The 15,490-nt window shown below is 37.3% G+C and overlaps 1 protein-coding gene and 1 long non-coding RNA gene across 2 annotated transcripts; one reads left to right on the forward strand and one right to left on the reverse strand.

Moving 5' to 3' along the window:
- Positions 1-23: 23 nt before the first annotated feature.
- eif4g2a (eukaryotic translation initiation factor 4, gamma 2a) lies at positions 24-5,488 on the reverse strand (the record flags this gene model as incomplete). Its single annotated transcript, XM_008405287.3, has 20 exons — positions 24-977; positions 1,054-1,175; positions 1,265-1,473; positions 1,550-1,754; positions 1,859-2,117; positions 2,203-2,418; positions 2,501-2,596; positions 2,681-2,785; positions 2,867-2,974; positions 3,069-3,232; positions 3,327-3,465; positions 3,557-3,739; positions 3,818-3,928; positions 4,013-4,164; positions 4,248-4,314; positions 4,395-4,526; positions 4,613-4,715; positions 4,824-4,949; positions 5,237-5,293; positions 5,415-5,488. Coding segments are annotated over 20 exons (2,694 nt in total), but the record flags the coding sequence as incomplete, so codon positions are not given.
- A 780-nt stretch (positions 5,489-6,268) lies between these two features.
- On the forward strand, positions 6,269-13,466 carry LOC145551096 (uncharacterized). The gene is made up of 2 exons (XR_014086895.1): positions 6,269-6,402; positions 11,110-13,466. It is a non-coding gene; the product is annotated as an uncharacterized LOC145551096 (long non-coding RNA).
- The last annotated feature ends 2,024 nt before the right edge of the window (positions 13,467-15,490 follow it).

Genomic DNA, 15,490 nt, shown 5'->3' on the forward strand with positions numbered 1-15,490 from the left:
AGTGGAAAAACTGAGGCGAAGAATTAAACAGTCCAACTTTATTCAAGATTGATCCGTAGTTGTACACTGAACTTCGAGCACTTATTACATTTAAAGGCGCAGGTGTACACATACAGCACATTCCCAATTTCATGATAAAAAGACCCTTTAAAAATATTGCAAACAGATGTTTTTACAAGTGGTTAACAGCGGCAGCATAGTTACGTCTGCTCTAGCTGTACAAATGTCAAAAATTAGGACATTCAAGTATAGTCAGACACTTTAGAGGTATATCTATACGAAGTGATAAATTAAAAAGGCCACACTGATTTATTCTAGGAAAGAAACGTTTCATACATTAAAAAGATCTTGATTTATTCAGCTAGATGTGAAGAGATCATAATGTGCAAGTAAGCTTGACCACATCTGTTCATTACAGATTAAGATTTCCTTTAGAAAATTTAAGCTAAATAAGGCCCTTTATTAAACTGAAGCAAATAATCAAGAATTTCACTATTGCAACAACTCATGATGTTAAGCAAAGTGCATCAAAAATCTGAATTATAAATGCAGATAAAACGAGGACAAATCTTGGTCTTTGTAAACAGTTTAAGGAAGTTGCACTCGTTACTCCGACTAGAAACAAAAAGGGTAACAGAGTAGGTCAAACGATACGTTTTCCTTAAATCACTGCCTACTCCTGATTCCCAAGATGACTGAAATGCACCAACCCTTGCTGTGAGACATGGAACAAGACAGAAGCTCTAGGAAGTGCATAAAGCAAGATGAAGCCAGTTGGATTTGGCGAAGCATTTTGTGAATGAGTTGTAACAATTGCAACTAAACAAAAAAGAAAGGGGCAAAACAAGGAAGAAGAAAAAAAAAATTCAACTCGTTGCTTTCTAATAACACATGGCTTTGGCTGATCTCGCTCAGTAATCTTCATCCTCCGACTCTTCCTCTTCAGCCGTCTCCAGCCAGGTCAGCCATTGGTTCACCTGCATCACAAAGGAAAACATCAATCAGTGGTTAAAAAAAAAAAAAAAAAAAAAATTAAGTTCTGGTTCAATTTACCTGAAATAAAGCTTTCCCCTTTCCAGGATACTCCTCTGTGATGTCTTCTTTCCATGAGAGGAAGGCTTCTTCTTCAACTATTTCCATGTCGTAAAAGTTCACAAAGTAGCGCAGCAACATGCCTAAAGCACAACAATAAAGGATTACAGAAAAAGCCCCAAACGGCAAAACATTAAATCACTTTGGAGAAAACTAAAATCAAAACACGCACCTTTGGGGAAACTCTTGGTGTTACAGTGGACTTGCAGGGCGTACAGCGCACTGACTTGCAGGTTAATGTGATCATGGAGGAACTTCTGCAGGACTGGCTTGAAGGAGAGCAGCAGCTGCTTCTCCTCATCCAGCTGCTCCTTGCTGGGTGATGCGAGCTGCTCCTCGTCGTCGTCTGGGTTGATCTCATAAGCAATGTACTGCAGAAGACTGGAAGAAACGGCAAAACCCTTCAACTTGAGCCCTTAAAGAATGCTACTTTATCAGCAGAAGCTTTGTCCCTCACCTGGTCACAAGGATGTTGACAAAGCCCTTATCGGTGTGAAGTTTGGGTGAGATGTTGTCTTTGATCCACTTGTAGATTGACTGTGGTGACGGATCCACTTTGATCTGCTTCAGCAGCTCCTTCTCCAGTTTCATCAGTGGGAACAGAAAGCCAAGACCTTTGCCCTCTAAAATCTCCAACATCCTGTCCTTGTTCTGGTCAATTTCTGATAAAAAATAAATAAATAAATAAATAAATAAATAGTCAGCTAAAAAAAAATTACTTCAACTGTACATGTAAACAGAAAGACTGTAAACAGAACGAGCATACCAGGTAGCATCTTCTGCATGTTGACCTTGCTCTGCTGGAACAGGTCGCCCAGCCAGTCTTTGTCCTTCAGTTTGACCATCTGCTGCAGGCACAGCAGGAAGAGGGGGAAGTGGGTACCATTCTCCAGCTGATGAGCCAAGTCGTCAATGCTGACCAGATCAGCGATTACAGCTCGAGCAGCAAACTGGGCCAGGTAGGATTTCACCAGAGGGATTTCTTCCTCGATCTTAGCGCTCTGGTCCAGAACACGCAAGAAGGCCTACGAAGAAATCCAAGAAAGTTCGGGTTAGTTGATATTCCAGCTGAACGATCGAGCATTTTCCCGTTTATCAGAGGACACTCACAGGCAGAAGGCTTTCACGGCTGACGACTCCCTCAGTGGAGAGAGCATGGATCAGTTTGCTCGCATTTTCCTTGTCTTCGTCCGACCGCTCCAGTGTGAACACGATCATCTTGTTCAGCATCTCAGATAAGAAGTACTTGGGCGCCTTCATCTCCTTTGCAGCGCTTACAGCCTCCTCGATGTCTTTCCCATTCAGATAGTTTGCCATAAGCGTATCCTAAAAAAGACACAGACAAGTTTCACTGAATGATGCAACGCTTTACAGGAAGGAAGTTGAGCTTAAACCATGAGAAACTCACCGTCATTTTGTGCAACTCTTCCTTAGTTGGTGGAGCCTTTTTGTTGGACTTTGCTGGCTTTTCCTGGATTGGAGGAGGATTACTTTTGAGGCCAAGCTGTAAAATAAATAAATAAATTTAATGTGCACCTTGCAAGACTTGGAGCACCATGGAAACTTTATTTAAACAAAGGGAGGTTACCTGTCCGATTGGAGAACCAGTTTGAGGCATCAAAGTCATCTGTGGCTGCAGCTTTGGCACTTGGTTTTTATTCATGATGAAGGACTGAGCTGGCCTCAGACTGATCTATAAGACAAACACAAAGTGGTATAAACTCAACTTGCAGCTGAATTTTGTAGATTTTCTTGCCATCACACGAGTCAGTACCTCATCAGCATTGAGTTTTCCTTTCTTGCTGAACCTTGGACCCACATCCTTTGACTGTACTTGTGCTGAGTGATTCTGTTTATGGCTGAAAACTGGTGAATTCTGCCCCTTTAAAAAAGAAAAATAATGAAAAAAATTGTTTAATTCAAGTGCTAAACACTGTGAATGAGAATTAAACATTCAAGAAAGCTATGAGTCTTACCTGATTTGGCTTTATGAATGGCTTGCTTCCTGGTTCAAATTGAGGCTGGTGTGAAGCGTTGCCATTTCCCATATGGCCGTTGAACAGTGGGCTTGCACGATGACGACCCATGGTGGGGGAGTAATGGTCTTGAATCACTCCTGGACCAGTTCCAATGCCAATCCCTGTTCAAAGTCAGACATTCGATTTTGCCATCTGATATTTTAATGACTCCAGGAAGTAGTAAAACTTCTATCAGGGTAAAAATGACCAACATACCAGGCAGTTGTCCAAACATGTCAGCAAGCCCACCGAGAGGCTCTCTTTCAACTCTCCTTGATGGCAGGAAGGAGTTATGGTCTGTGAAGAAGTCATTCCTCATCACATCATTGGATGGTGGAATGAATACACCCAAATCCTAAAAAGCAAAAAATATCTCTAGTGAGTTAAATTTATTTATTTTTTATTTTTTTAAAGTCGCCGATCTAATTACTGAACACCTGTCTAACCTTTACGGCATCCTGGCGAACTTGGTGAATGGTTTTTGGCCCGTTGTCCACATAAGCTTTGCGAGGAACCCAGTTGTTTTCTCGCAGCTCCACCATGTTCTGCAACAGGAAGCGAATCCTTGCTGGCAAGTCCTTGTTGTTCATTAAGGATTGCATGCGTCCAAAGTACTGATCAATCAGGGACTGCGGAGAGAAATTGAAGAGTTTTCAATACAACATCACACACAGTTGTCATTGTTACACCCATTTAAGTCTACACACCTTAGCCTTTGCATGATCAATTTTAGGTCCCACAGTTTTCATTATTTGACAGAGGCATTCCAAATCTTCACCCATATCCTTAAGTTGGACTCTCTTCTTCTTCTCCAAAAGCTTAAAACATTTTGAAGAGCAAAAGTTAGATTCCCTACACATCAATCCGATTGTTACAAAGACATGTACCATATTAAAACTTACTGTTTTAATACATCTGTGAAGAATGGATTCGTGGATAAGATTGAGTTTGCCAAGTTCACCGATGAATTTGATGTTACCCAGCATCTTGATCTTTGCAATAGCACGCTGCTCCTCCTCTTCAGAGGTGAGCGGGTTGTCATGTTTGTCAAAGACTACATAAAAAATAAAAAAAATTAGATGGAAAGAATGATAATACTATACATATTTTAAAACAAATACAGCAAGATTTACTCACCATCAACATTCTTGGCACGGTTTTCGAATTCATCTTGAAGTTTAGAGATCAGAAGCTTTCTAAAGGTCTGCAAACAAGAAAAGAAAAATATAAGTTGACTCCAACTCTTCTAAGAGCCTACAAATATAAATATTGCTTAAAACCTACAGTATTTTGCTTTTGAATTGCTTGACTTTCTGCTGATGGGCCTTCAAAGTTTGGTGCATCCTCTGCCAGGCGGAGACATAGTTGTGCATAAAGCTGGCTGTACTTGGGTTCTTCAAGGGCCTTGTCAACAATCTTAAGAACATAAATACTATATATTACACATCACTGGTTCAGTATGCCCACAAACAAAAACATATACAAGGATAAAGGATACTCACCAACAAGACGACTCCTTTTAGGACAAGTTTTGAATCCAAACCCACATTGAGGAGCTCCAGGCACAGTTTGTCAAACTTTTCAGGGGTCAGCTTATTAAGTATGCTAAGAAATAAAATATATTAATTAAAAGAAAAAGCAAGTAAAAACATGAAGATATACTTGGAGTCACAAAACTTTAAAACAACTTTGAAAGTACAAGTGTTAACTTACCCTCTTACTTTCCTGAAGATTGCATCATTTTGTCCTTTCTCGTTGGAGGAATTGACATCTCGTCTAGTGCTTCGTGAAGGAATCCATCTCTGAACGCCAGGACCTGGGGTTTTCCCCAGGAACTCGCTGTTACAAAAAAAAAAAAAGAAGAAAACAACAACAATATGTTAGTATAACAATGCAAACAGAACAATGTCTAACCATTTTATTTTTGATGCACCGGCTGAAACTTGTGTCTCCCATGTCTAATGTTAGTAACAAATTTCAGAGAAAGATTCACATTTCCTGCATGATATGAAAGGAAGGCTCCTTATGTGGAAAAAAAACAAACAAACAAAAAAAACATGCAAATGTTTCAATACTACTTTCAATTTTTATTTGAAAATAAACAACTTAAGGGGTAGAAAAGTCACCTGTTGCAGACAGTCTTGGGATAGTGCTGAGGTGCACCCCCACCTCCTCCCCCTACACTGTAACACAAAAGGGAAAAATAAATGTTAACATCACAAAAAGGCTGGCTTTACGTCCTTTATAGGTTGAGCAACAGAGAATCAGGATAAGCAAGTGTAATGTAATGTTAATGCCGAGTACCTGAAACGAGAAGGTCCCCCTGGTGCGACGACACTCTCCACTTTGGCGGCTTGGCAAAGAATTTTAGTAAAGAATTAAGCAAAGTGTGGGGGCTGGAAAAACGACCTGGAGACAGAAAAAGAAAAAATCAAAAGCTTAACAATGAGCTAAAAAGATAAGCAATGAACATTCGGATTCATTTAGTTTGTTACAATCAAGAACAGAAATCTGTTCCTTTTTACGAACAATTTAAACCAATTCCAACCGAGAAGTGGAGCACATGAACGTCAACACGTGTAGGAGGCTGTAGGGAAGCTAGCATGCTAACTTAGCACGAAAGTGGAACAAAACAAGACCATGGCGTAATGTCATCCTATTTCTTCTCGGTATAAAGATCACGTCATCGTTAGCCAAGCCTTAAACCCTCAGCAATACTGGTATACGTTAATAGAAAGAAAACACTTTACTTGAGCAATGTAGCCCAAATCACTTTAACCAAATCACGAAAAGCAGGAAACGCTTTCAGCAACTTCCACAGAAACTTAATATAACTGGAGGAATGATGATCAAAATCGACGTTAACTCGCGTCATTGCCGACGCATTTTGGAAATGACACGCTCTGAAAATGAGCTGTTTGACCTTCTTTCTAGATATCATAAGAGGACTCGGTTTTTAGCGCTTTCAAATCAGATCTTTTATTTTCACAAAACCTATTTGAGGAGCTTGCCAACATACCCAAACCCTTAATTGTACAACCATTTGCTTTGTTATACATTATAAACAAATTTCTGAACAAGAATTAGCTCAAAACGGAAAGGGGAAAATTCCCATCAGCTGGTTTTATGAGGTCTTTGTTCTAACACCGGAAGTCCAGGCAGCGACATTTTGAGGAGGGATGAGGTGGGGGATTCTCGAAGCTACACCAGAGCTAACGGCTAAAAGGCCAAGAACCATCCTCCGGTATCAACTATGAATTTTAGATTAAGCGAACAAGATATCATTTCACATGTAAGTTCAAGCTAAATAAGAGGATACGGTGAAGTTTTCTCACTCTTCCGTGAACTACATAACCTCGACTAACTTCCTTCTCGAGGCGTCGGTTAGCTAACGTAAAGCCAAGCAAGAAAAACAGACAGAACTTACCTTTACTAAAGGAACGTCAGCGTAAGTGTTGTCTGGTTGACCAAAAGAGAGAAAATAAAGACAAATTTAAAACAAGTATTCAAAAAGCTGTCGTGGCACCAGTTGGTTTCGTAATGTAATAATCGGGAAACCAACAAGCTCAGATGAGACTACAAGGAAGGGATGAACTGCTGACTGCTCCCGTACGTCACGCGGAGGATGCTTTTTGTATGGCACGCTACCTGAAACGTCATCGTCCCGAGCGACGTCACGTTCAGTAATGTCTTGAACATTTCGCAACGCGTTCCTTCTTCAGGGTTTGTCTTATCAGTCTTCGGGTTTCCACCACGAATATTGAAACAAAGCAATAATTTCTGGTCAAGAATACAAAAACAGAAAAATATCGGTGTTCTTACTGTTCCAATTTACATAGGTGCGTCTTCGCTATAGACTACTGTCTGTAACAGGACGTACTAAAATAAACAAACACAAGCATTTAGCCAATTCCAAATGCTGTAGAAGCGAGGAAAGATCATATTTATCTAAACATAGAAGAAAAAGCAAGATAATCTTTGTTTGGGCCATTATGTCTTTGCGGTGATGAGGCCTTTTCATATTGTTGTAGTTTGTGCATAACTATTTTTCAAAATTGCAACAAAAAAAAAGCCCATTGTTGGTTGGGTTTTTGCCCATGAAAAAAATTGCCAAATTCTCTGCCAATTGTGAATAAGTTATCATTTATCATCATTTATTGTAATTAATGTTTGAAGCTGAAGAAACAACCCCCTGTGCGAATTTAACAATTTACTTATTTGACAAACACGGGCCTCAGTGTTGTGTATGACAACCATACACAACCACAACAGCATTCAACCTCGGCCTGGTCTCAAGCTTGATCACACACTGCTGTGGGATGACATCCTCTATTCCACCCATCTTTTGTCAAACTTTAGCAAGTATTTTTAAGAATACAACCTATGTTTTTAGCTTCCTGTCCATCAAATAGGTGCCTTTTCTATACAACTGCAGCATTTAAAGGGAACTAAACCAACTTTCCATTGTTATAAGATTTATATATTTTTTGCTTCAAAGAAACAAAAAACAAGTTTTGTTACTTTTTGTGATAATTTTAGTTTTAGGTCTTCTTATTGCCACTATTAAATTCATAATAAGACATGTAGTTCTAACATAAATCTCTTAAAAAGATTCAATTATGTATTAAAGAACTCGTAGTTCTGTGGTTTCCTAATAGACTACTTTGTACTCAGTGCTTGTGTTTCCTCGAATTTCTAAAAATAGATAGCCTTAGGTTTTACGTACCTTGACTGTTTACTGTTTCTTCTTGAGGCAGACCGTCTACTGGCAGTAAACGTTCTTTTTGATAAAGTTCATAGATACAATTGCTTCAACTTTTTCTGTAGTCATGGTTTTAGGCTACAGGAGTGCACAGACACTTTTCAATTGCTCGATCTGCTATTTTCTTTGTTCTCCACTTATATATTATTTAAAAGTTTTGCTATTTACTAAGTTTCTTTTCGTTCTTTGTTTTCTTGTAGGCTGTACACCCTGTTGTGCTCACAACACACATCCAGTCAAATCACATGGCTGCTCATCCTCGGCTATGTTCTTCTAGAACTTTCTTCCTTTTTCATCTCCCTTTTTGCCCCATGCTTGCTCAGAATGCTAGACAGCTGAGGGAAGACTGAATGCAATATGCTTCTTTGAATCAATTTCTCTTTATCCGACCTAATTTCATTGCACTGCATTGTAATATGATGGGTGGAACCGGTTTGGAAGTGTATTTGAATTTGTTCTTGACTGTACAATACTGAATTTCATTGGATGGAAAACAATTTGACTGAATGTTTTTGACCTGTTTTGGATTTTATATAGGGTTCTCATATTTAAACTTCACATAACTTAAGTCAGATAAACACATTAACTGATGTCACCGAATGTCTACAAGTCTTAGTTTAATTTTCTGTCAAACGCATAAGCAATTCCTTATTTTATTTAAAAAAATGGTAACAAATAAAATCGGTCAAGAGATTCCACTACCTGTGCAGGCCTTTAAGAGACAACATTTTAATTTAAAAACAAATCACAAGGAATATTTTCTATACTTATTTATTTATTTTCTTCTAACTGTTTTGCATACCTTTAATGAAAAAGAGCTGACAATGTGATTTTACTTGCCAAAATAATTTATGGCATTCTGCTTACATTTACTGTGTTATATTAGTAGCTTCACTTAAAGGATTTCCAAATGTCTGTTCTTGCATCAGCATTTTCAGTCTTTATCAACTACCATTTTGTTTACCTCCTTTATGCATCAGTTCTTATCATTTAAGCACTAAATACTTTCATTAGTTTTATTAGCTGGATAAATACTTTTATCCAGCTGGATAAAAATTAGAAACTGGAAATATGGTTTTGCCTCTAAGGTTGAAGAGGCATGCCTGCACAAACTGCTGTAAAATATTATTTTTGGAACATGAACTAAGTACATTGGAAAATTAGCTTCACTAGTTGCAAAAGTTATTTTTAGAATTAAGAAATGTATACTTATGTTTTTTTTATAAAGTGTCTTACTTTAGATCATTCTCCCCACAATTTTTTTAAATTCTGTCCCTTTAATTTGGCACACCACCCCTTTGAAAGCTTAATAGTCATAGGCTTTATAAACTAAGAGAATGTACAAACTTGGTTATTTTTTAAGGATTTTGTTTTGTGTCCTATAGAATAAATTTGGTCTATAAGAATATAATCCTAGACTCCTTTACCTTCACCAGAGCTTTCTATAAAACTGCCTTCTGCCAGTTATCTATTTTATTGGTTTGATTTGTTTCTCTGTGAACTAGAAGTGTAGATTCACAATACCTCCATTGGATTGTGTGTTTTATTGAGTGAATGATAGTGTCTTCATGTTCACATAAATCTGGCAGGATGAGTCACTTCTTGCCAGTTGGGCAAGATTAGACTGGCTCAGGTTACTCTCTGCTGTAAGAGCTAACATAAGAGCATGTCAATCTTTGCTGCTACCATGACAAAAAGAACACAGTTAACTGAATAAACTAATATATTAATGTTAAATAATCTTTTTTTTTTTGTTTTGTTGGCTGGTTACTGCTAGACAGTAATCAGTCGTCAGGGTGAGACGGTGTGTTGACTCATGATGTGGGTTGACCTGCATGTCTAGTCTGTCTGCCAGGTTTGCATTACCAGTGTGTTTTCATGCATAATACCCACATGTTCCAAGCACAAACAGAACTGGAACTATGTCTTTCTCATGCTTAAACCAGTGCTTTCAAACCTGTTTACTTTGTCGCGCTTTGAAGTTGTCTTTTTTGTTCCCTGTTGTCTCATATTTCTGTGTATGGGTTGACATCTATGTAAATGTTTTAGTATTTCAACCTTTGCAGAGTCACCTGTCCATGTTATTAACACGCTAATAAAATCCAGCTGACAGGGAGTGATTAAAAAGCCTGTTTGAGATTTATTTATTCAGTCAGCTGTGTTGTACCTATAACTACTTCCTGAGAAAAACATACGGTGTCTTTTTTCAGGAATTCACAGTGACGCTCGCTGATTATGGACTCACTTACAGAGACTCATGTCTCGACGTGTTTATTTGATCATTTTCCTCTACCGGCCAAAGATTCATTCAGCGTCTGTCTTCACGTCCTCTGTTTGATTTTTTTCCACCCCTGCAGAGCTTCAATCATTCATCAAAAGCCAAATAAAGTCAGTTGTCTCACAGTAAACAGTCCAAGTTAATTAAGCCCACTGTGCCAGTAAAAGATAACAACATAGTTTTGCTCTTCAGAAAAACTCTTGCTTCTGTCAGAGCATCTGCGATTATTAGTTAACATATTCTTGGTTTCGATTGATTCTCTTTGATCTGAGCTTCACTTTTGTATTGATGCGGTTTAAATCTTATTTGAACTTTTGATCAAATGTAAACAGATGCTAAATTAAAACTTTATAATGCACAACTTGAATCATTAACTGAGCTGATACCATATCTTCATGCAAAAAACTAGATATGAAATTTAAGTAATTTCTTTACTTGAAAAGGTTACAGATCTGAATGTTTATTTTGTACACTATCATCTACATTAGATCTACATGAGATGATCTATGCTGTACCTCATAAAACATATAAATGTCAAATGAAAAATAAATCTCATGTTGTGTTTTTGACTTGGACAAACCCACAGAAGTTAAATTAATTCTGTATATATATTGCACAAGAAAACCTAAATTAAAATAAAACTTAGATAAAGTTTACATTACATGATTCAGCTATACATTCATTTATCTTCTGCACATTTAAAATTCAAGCTTCTTTATGGTTTGCAAAACAGTAAAATAAAAATATAGTGTCAAAGTTTAAAACTTAAAATACAACAAACAGGAGGATATGAGCAATAAAAATAACTAGAACAAAAACAGTAACAATCACTTTCATATTCAGCTCCAGTCAAAAGCCAAAAAAGAAAATTAGTCTGTAACAGAGCGTGAAATGTCATCTTCCAGAGTCTTCCATTATTCACTATATGAATCTAACCTTTTGTTACTTTCTGCTCTCAGGCTGTGAAGAACATCCTACCGGTGTGCGGTGAGACCCTGAAGGACGAGATGAAACTTGTTCCAGTTCTTTGAAGCCCCTGCAGGATGTTTTCTTTGTTTCCTTCTCGCAAGTCGAGACTCAACATTCCTTGCTCTTAGTTCACCACACAAGTCCCAGATTTTTTTTACATCTTCAACAATCATTCATAAGGAACGTCGGATAAATGGCAAATTCACTTACAGGAAATGTTAAATCTGAAATGTATGTTTTTATTTGAACGTAATGTTTTGATGTTTTGCTAAATTAAACACTAAAGAAACATAATAACGCTAACTAATGCTTTCTGTTAGACAATAGTTTTGTCTTGGAATTCTGAAACCCATAATTAGCTGTAAAACATTGCAAATGTACAGAGTTAGGTAAAATTACTGTACTAAATTTTAATATCATATTGTAGACCACACTTTTTTTTTCTGAAAGATCAGTGCAACGTTATTTACCATGCAGTCATTTGTTTTTATATTATAACTGTAATGAAAAAAAACCCTCCTCAAATTGCTGAAAATCACAAATTGTAAATGCAGTACGCCTCACGCAACTTTTTTGTATGTGTCACTGTTTTACAGTAAGAGTCTTATTTTGGTGTAGCCAAATTTATGATTACTTTTTTATGTGCTTACATGATTTAGAGGATAATGATCAACAAATATTAATATCACATGTAAATATAAATGAGTAAATGCAAACATCAGTTTTCAAAGGATGCTTAAGGAGAAAAAGCTGTCTAAATCCACGTTATGTAAAAAACAATTGTCTCCTTGGTAAATTATGGATATGACTATGATTAACAGTCTGATAATCATGAGAAATTCCCAAATATGTCTACAAATACTTCTGAAAAGAAGAGTTGACCAAAATTCCTCCATGGCAACGTAAAAAACTCATCATCAGTTGTTGCAAATGGTTTAGGGGTCTAATACTTTTTCACCTGGGGCAAAGCAAATTTTGGATAGAGTTCTTTTCTTTCATAAATCTGAAAAGTATATATTGTATTTACTCAGATTATCATTATCTAATAAGACATCGTGGTAATGGTCTAAAACATACAAGTGCGACAAAAACAAAAAGGGCTTGTAAGGGTTAATTGTTTTTACAGGACTATATGTGCTGTAGTCTTTTGTACAAGTTCACAACGGAGCTGCAGCATTCTGAACAGTTTGTTCTGGGCCAGTGAGTCTGAGCCACACAAACCAAACCAGCTGATAGAAACACAAGGCACTTTCACATTGTCTTTAAAAAGATCAAGAAGCTTCAGCTTTTTACAATTCTGGGCTAACTTTCAACGTTAGCACTAATCTGTCTATACTACTTTCAAGAACACTCAGAAACTGTTTAATTTAAGAACACTTTGTCTTAGACTTCCTCTTAAGTAATTCAGACAGCTCCCAATAATGGTTTTAATGGGACATAACTGTTAAATCTTTTTTTTAATAACAATTTCTGATGTTTCTGTTAGGGAATTAGGAGCTAAACCAAACATCCAGACTACAGAATATGCAACTAATCTGCAGCGATGTGCGGAATGTGGCCAAGTTCCTTAGAGTGATTCATGCTTTTAACTCTAGGGAACCTTGGTCATTTCTCTGAGCATGTTCAAAACAGACATGTCCCCATTGTGTCCTCACAACCGCTAAACTGATGTTAGAAACGGGTGATACATCTGAGTCGTTAGAGCAGAACATAATGAGCACTGCAGGCTGGAAAACTGGGAAATAATGGATTGGTGAAACAACCCTAAATTCTTAGTTTGATACAGCAACCAGGAGACAAATGAAAAGCTGAGACAGATATGTATAAATTGCCATGCTTGTTACCAGAGGGATACCAGTAGATTCAAAATGTGATGAAACATGTTTTAAATCGCCCTGAGGGAGGAAGAGCTGGAGAACGAGCCTGCTGTTTCCAAAAAGGCAATGAGCTTTGATGGAATGAAGATGAAAATAACTCTTGTGGAAGACAAAGTGCTCCATTCACAAGCTGGAGGCAAGTCAGAGCTCCAACCAGATTTACTTCCATACATTTGTTGCAGGAGCCTTGTGTTTCCTCTCCTTGGGCTTCATTTAACCCAAATGCAGGATGATAATGTCAATTTAATCTAAGCTTATTCAGACAAAAGTCAACATGCCAACTAGATAAAATGAGTCAAACTAAAACCAACCAGTTAAAAAGATCTTGATCAATAATTCGTTGGGTTTTCTTGAAGGTCTGTCAATTGTTTTTGTGTGTGTGCGTTGACTGCTTTTTAAACTCATTGCCCCTTGAGCCTAACCGGGAAAGTGTGTTATTTGTGCTTAAACAATAAAAGGAAGTGAACAAACGGAGGACAATATATGTTGTGTCAGGTCTAAAAAACACAACATACACCACATGAGCTATGTATAAAAGTCCAGTCTTTAAGACGCAGGAAAACAGCCCAGGAAAAATCTACTACGTGACCAAGGAGATCAATCATCCTTCAGCTGATCATCAGCTATATGCCAAGTTTTCAGCTAATAGCTCTTTGCTGTTGGTGCTACGATGCTGTTTTAAGTGTCAGACTGTGTTATCTTTGGGACTTGTCATAGAAATTTAAATAAATTGTTTGCAACCAGAGGTGGATAATAACAAGTTATATTTAATATGCTACATTTATTTGAGTAACCTTTTGACATTTTTTTATAAACTGCTACTGTAAATATTGGTTTCAAAAGTTTTATGTTGACGAAAACTCAGATTTTCTCCAATTTGTTATTTTGAAATTAAGTGATGTATTTTCAGTCATTCTTCAGTACCTAAGTCGCCCTTTTCACTGAATACATATTCCTCTGATAATGGCCAGGTAGGACGATGAATATATCAGAAAAACATCCTGAAATCCTCAAAATTTTGTAACAAAAGTCCCAATGTAAGTCTGCTTCCAGGGAGCAAAACATAAAGAAACAAGGCATGGTATACTAATTTCACACAGTATCTAATATTTATCATTTTTGACATCTAAACTGAGAAATACAACAAACAAATAAACCTGAGCTGCATGAAAGAAACTCAGTTTTTGAAAAAAAAAAAAAAAAATCGTTTTTCCCAGCAGGTGGTGCTAGAGCCCTATCATGGTAGTTTTATTTGCCCTGCTGATCAGCTGCATTAAAAGGTAATTAGAGAGCAATAAACTCAATGTTTCTTTTATTCTGACAGCTGTGCACATGGAACTTTGTGGCTCTGATATGTAAAGTCCATAACAAGTAACAAAGTTGTTCCCTTTGCATTTTTAGAATCTCTCCAGCAGCAGAAAACAATCAAAAAACACTACTGTTGATCATGTGAGGCACCTTAAACTCCTGTGTAGTCCTTTGTTTTTCAAACCATCCTCTGACAGACAGACGACTAGTGGCTCTCATGACATCAGTAACATTTAACTCACAAAGTCAGATCTGTAAAAACATTCCACATACAGCCAGCTATGCAGCAGAGGTGTAATTAATTTCTTTCATGCTTTCTGTTCTCCAATTTTTCATAGCTGACATTTTGTAGCTTGTCACGGCAGCAGAGGCACAGCAGAGATATAATTAATAATGATAAAAATGTCAGCATCCCATGTGAGTGAGCTAGTTAAACTTTTTTTTTTTTTTTCTACCATGCGGTCTTACTCACTGTCAAAGCTCTGAGGGTCTGCAGCTGAGATGTCATTAACAAAATATACTTCAGCTGCACTTTTTCACGTCACATCAAGTCAAAATGTCGGCTCTGGAAAAGGTCGCCGGCAGGGCTTCTTTCACACGCTCGGTTCGGTTATGCTTGTGTTTGCTGCCGGGTCGTTATCTCACCTCTTTTTAATTTCGAAGCATGTATGGCGTTCTGTGCTGCAGCTTTATATCGATTCTACATAAATAACTAAAGACCAAGCGCTCAAACATTTCTTGAGAGGTGAAGCTGAGTTGAGTAAAGCAAAGTGTTTGATTAAATGAGAACACGCGAAAGTTCTGCTTTTAATTCTGGTCTAACTTCAGACCTTAATTTTGTATCAGCCTCTTCATCTTGTCAAACTGCTTCTTCCAACACTCTTACAACAACCTAATAAACATGCCTAACACCTAATTGCAAAGGGAAGGTGTTGGTGTGAACTGATTTCTTGGGCAAATTATAAACTGATTTAACAGATGGTGTAGAACTTTGCAAAAGTCACCCTTCATTTATTTATGTTTCACTTTTAAGGAGCCAGATGTTCTAGTAATCTTTTAAATTAGTCTTCAAAAATAGTTTGGCAGAGTTTTTCTTTAACTTTGGCTGCTTATCTTAATAAATTTTACTCCAATTCCCAGCCATTTTCAGACAAGCATGTACAGTATCTGTTTATTTTTGTTTTAT

This window comes from Poecilia reticulata, chromosome 3 (assembly GCF_904066995.2).
Source record: "Poecilia reticulata chromosome 3, P_reticulata-male-v2, whole genome shotgun sequence".
Taxonomy (NCBI): Eukaryota; Metazoa; Chordata; class Actinopteri; order Cyprinodontiformes; family Poeciliidae; genus Poecilia; species Poecilia reticulata.